This window comes from Rutidosis leptorrhynchoides, chromosome 7 (genome assembly GCF_046630445.1).
Source record: "Rutidosis leptorrhynchoides isolate AG116_Rl617_1_P2 chromosome 7, CSIRO_AGI_Rlap_v1, whole genome shotgun sequence".
NCBI classification, from domain to species: domain Eukaryota; kingdom Viridiplantae; phylum Streptophyta; class Magnoliopsida; order Asterales; family Asteraceae; genus Rutidosis; species Rutidosis leptorrhynchoides.
Genome location: NC_092339.1, coordinates 223,477,449 through 223,479,598, shown reverse-complemented (window position 1 = coordinate 223,479,598; position 2,150 = coordinate 223,477,449). Strand labels below are relative to the sequence as shown.

The following is a 2,150-nucleotide window of genomic DNA, read 5'->3' as shown; positions in this document are numbered from 1 at the left end:
TAATTTGATCTTTTCTTGCCTAGAGACAAATTGCGTTCTTGTCTTATCTCAATTAAGATTTCGTGTAACCCGAGGCAAGTAGGGTCGAAATACTTAATTAGAAAAGTGTTTCACGATTCAAGAATCAATCCGGGATTGTCAATTTACAACCCTATTTTCTAACACTTCTCAATACCAAAAGGTCGGTATTTGTTGTGCAAACGCAATCATTTAAATAAGGAAACGATTTACAATATCAATAAAAAGGAAACGATTTATTCTTGATGAACAAGAAAAATCATTTTCCTTGGTGGACAAGAAAATCGTTTTTCTTAACTGACAAGTCAAAAAACGTATAGCAAAAACCGGCTCGCACGAGCCCGGATTTTGGGTGCTGCATTTGTGTCCACGCGCAAGCACACACATATATTAGTGTGTCACATATTAATATGCGTCTAAAGTTGGTAAAACACATTTTGAATTTAACCAAATTTCCAACATAAACTTGTATATTATATATTATATAATATAATAATAATAATTAATAAATAATAGAAAACAGTGTATGAGCCCTCTATATGCATGATCCACGTGATCGATTAAGATAACTACAAGCAATAATACTCGTATAATTAAAATAATAAAAAAAACCAGCCAGTTGTTCTTATACATATGAAAAAGGCGACTATAAATAGCCTCATGTTGTAGGTGTGGTAATATCGAGACTTGCAATATACAATTGTTACAAATGGCATTGAGTGGTAAACTAGTGGCTCAAATCGAGATCAAGTCAAATGGTGATGTTTTTCATGAGCTATGGAAGGCAAACCCACACGATGTCCCTAAATTGACCCCGACTACCATTCAAAAATGCGAAACTCATTCTGGTGAAGCTGGAACTGTCGGCTCTGTCCTCTTTTGGAACTATTTTCATGGTAACAATGTAACGTATATAATATATGAGCAGTTGACTTCTTTAATTTTGTTATTATTTAGTGTAGTGTACATGTATCTGCATCTCATCACTTTATTGGCTTGGATCGGATTTATCTAACACGTGCGTACCTTAATTAATGTAGATGGAAAAGATAGTGTCGCGAAAACACTGCTTCACGACATAGATGAGGAGAAGAAATCTGTCACCTTTAAAATACTGGAAGGAGATCTTCTAGAACTATACAAGAACTTTATTATACATATTCATGTAGACACAAATGGTTTAAACAACCTGGTGACATGGACAGTTGAATATGAAAAGCTGAATGCAAATGTTCCGGATCCGAATACACTTCTGGACTTTTACAGGAAGGTCACCAAAGACATCGAGACTCATCACGTGTCTACCGCATCGAACTGAAATACGTACCACATAAATAATCGACAGACAATAAATATATTCTTTCGAGTCTGTTAATTAAGTTGGTTGCTTGCACTTTTACTCCATTTATGTGTGTTGTTGCTTTCTTGTTTCTACGTATAAAATTAAGTGCAAATATTTAGCACTAAGCTGTTTGTATCAAACGTTTTGTATAATATTTTGCTTGAGTATATTTTCTATATTTGATATTTGACAATTTATTTGTTAAGTAGGGAACATGGTATGCTAGCTTTTGATAGTAAATTAAGCTAGTTTTCTTTCGGAACATTTGACATTAGAGAAACAAAGTTCCCTTTCACGTTTCAATTCATCTTTATCTCAAATTCTCAATCTGGGTTATTCATGATAATCGGATACAAAGTTAAATTCCGAGATTCTTAAACCTCGTAATTACTACGCTCAACGGGATATTCACCACCCTCTAGTGAATATTTCCTTGATCAATCGGAATGTATAAATAGTCTTTTTTCGGAAAAACAAGCGATTCACGAAGATTTTAATAAAAATATATTCAAAAGCTATTCTCACCATGACGTTGTCATGATCCGACTATCAGAGCAAAGGGAATGGATTGGTCTGGTTCCCACTCCTTGTAATGTTTTTTTCTTTATCTATAAACTTACATTTTACACTATATATAAAACACAATATACATCTTTCAAACCTCAACAATTCTCCATTCTCTACTTCAATATAATTTATTTTTTCACTTTTTTCGCAAAATCTCAAACAACCTCAACAACCCATATAATTCGCAATCACAATGAAACCCTTTTTCACCCTACTCACGCGG

General features: G+C 33.7%; 1 protein-coding gene across 1 annotated transcript; it reads left to right on the top strand.

The window, feature by feature from the left end:
• The first annotated feature begins 681 nt into the window (after positions 1–681).
• On the top strand, positions 682–1,545 carry LOC139858231 (kirola-like). Its single transcript, XM_071847094.1, has 2 exons — positions 682–914; positions 1,059–1,545. Exons 1-2 carry the CDS (start codon positions 728–730, stop codon positions 1,334–1,336), a joined length of 465 nt encoding a protein of 154 aa, XP_071703195.1. The 5' UTR covers positions 682–727; the 3' UTR covers positions 1,337–1,545.
• Positions 1,546–2,150: the final 605 nt, after the last annotated feature.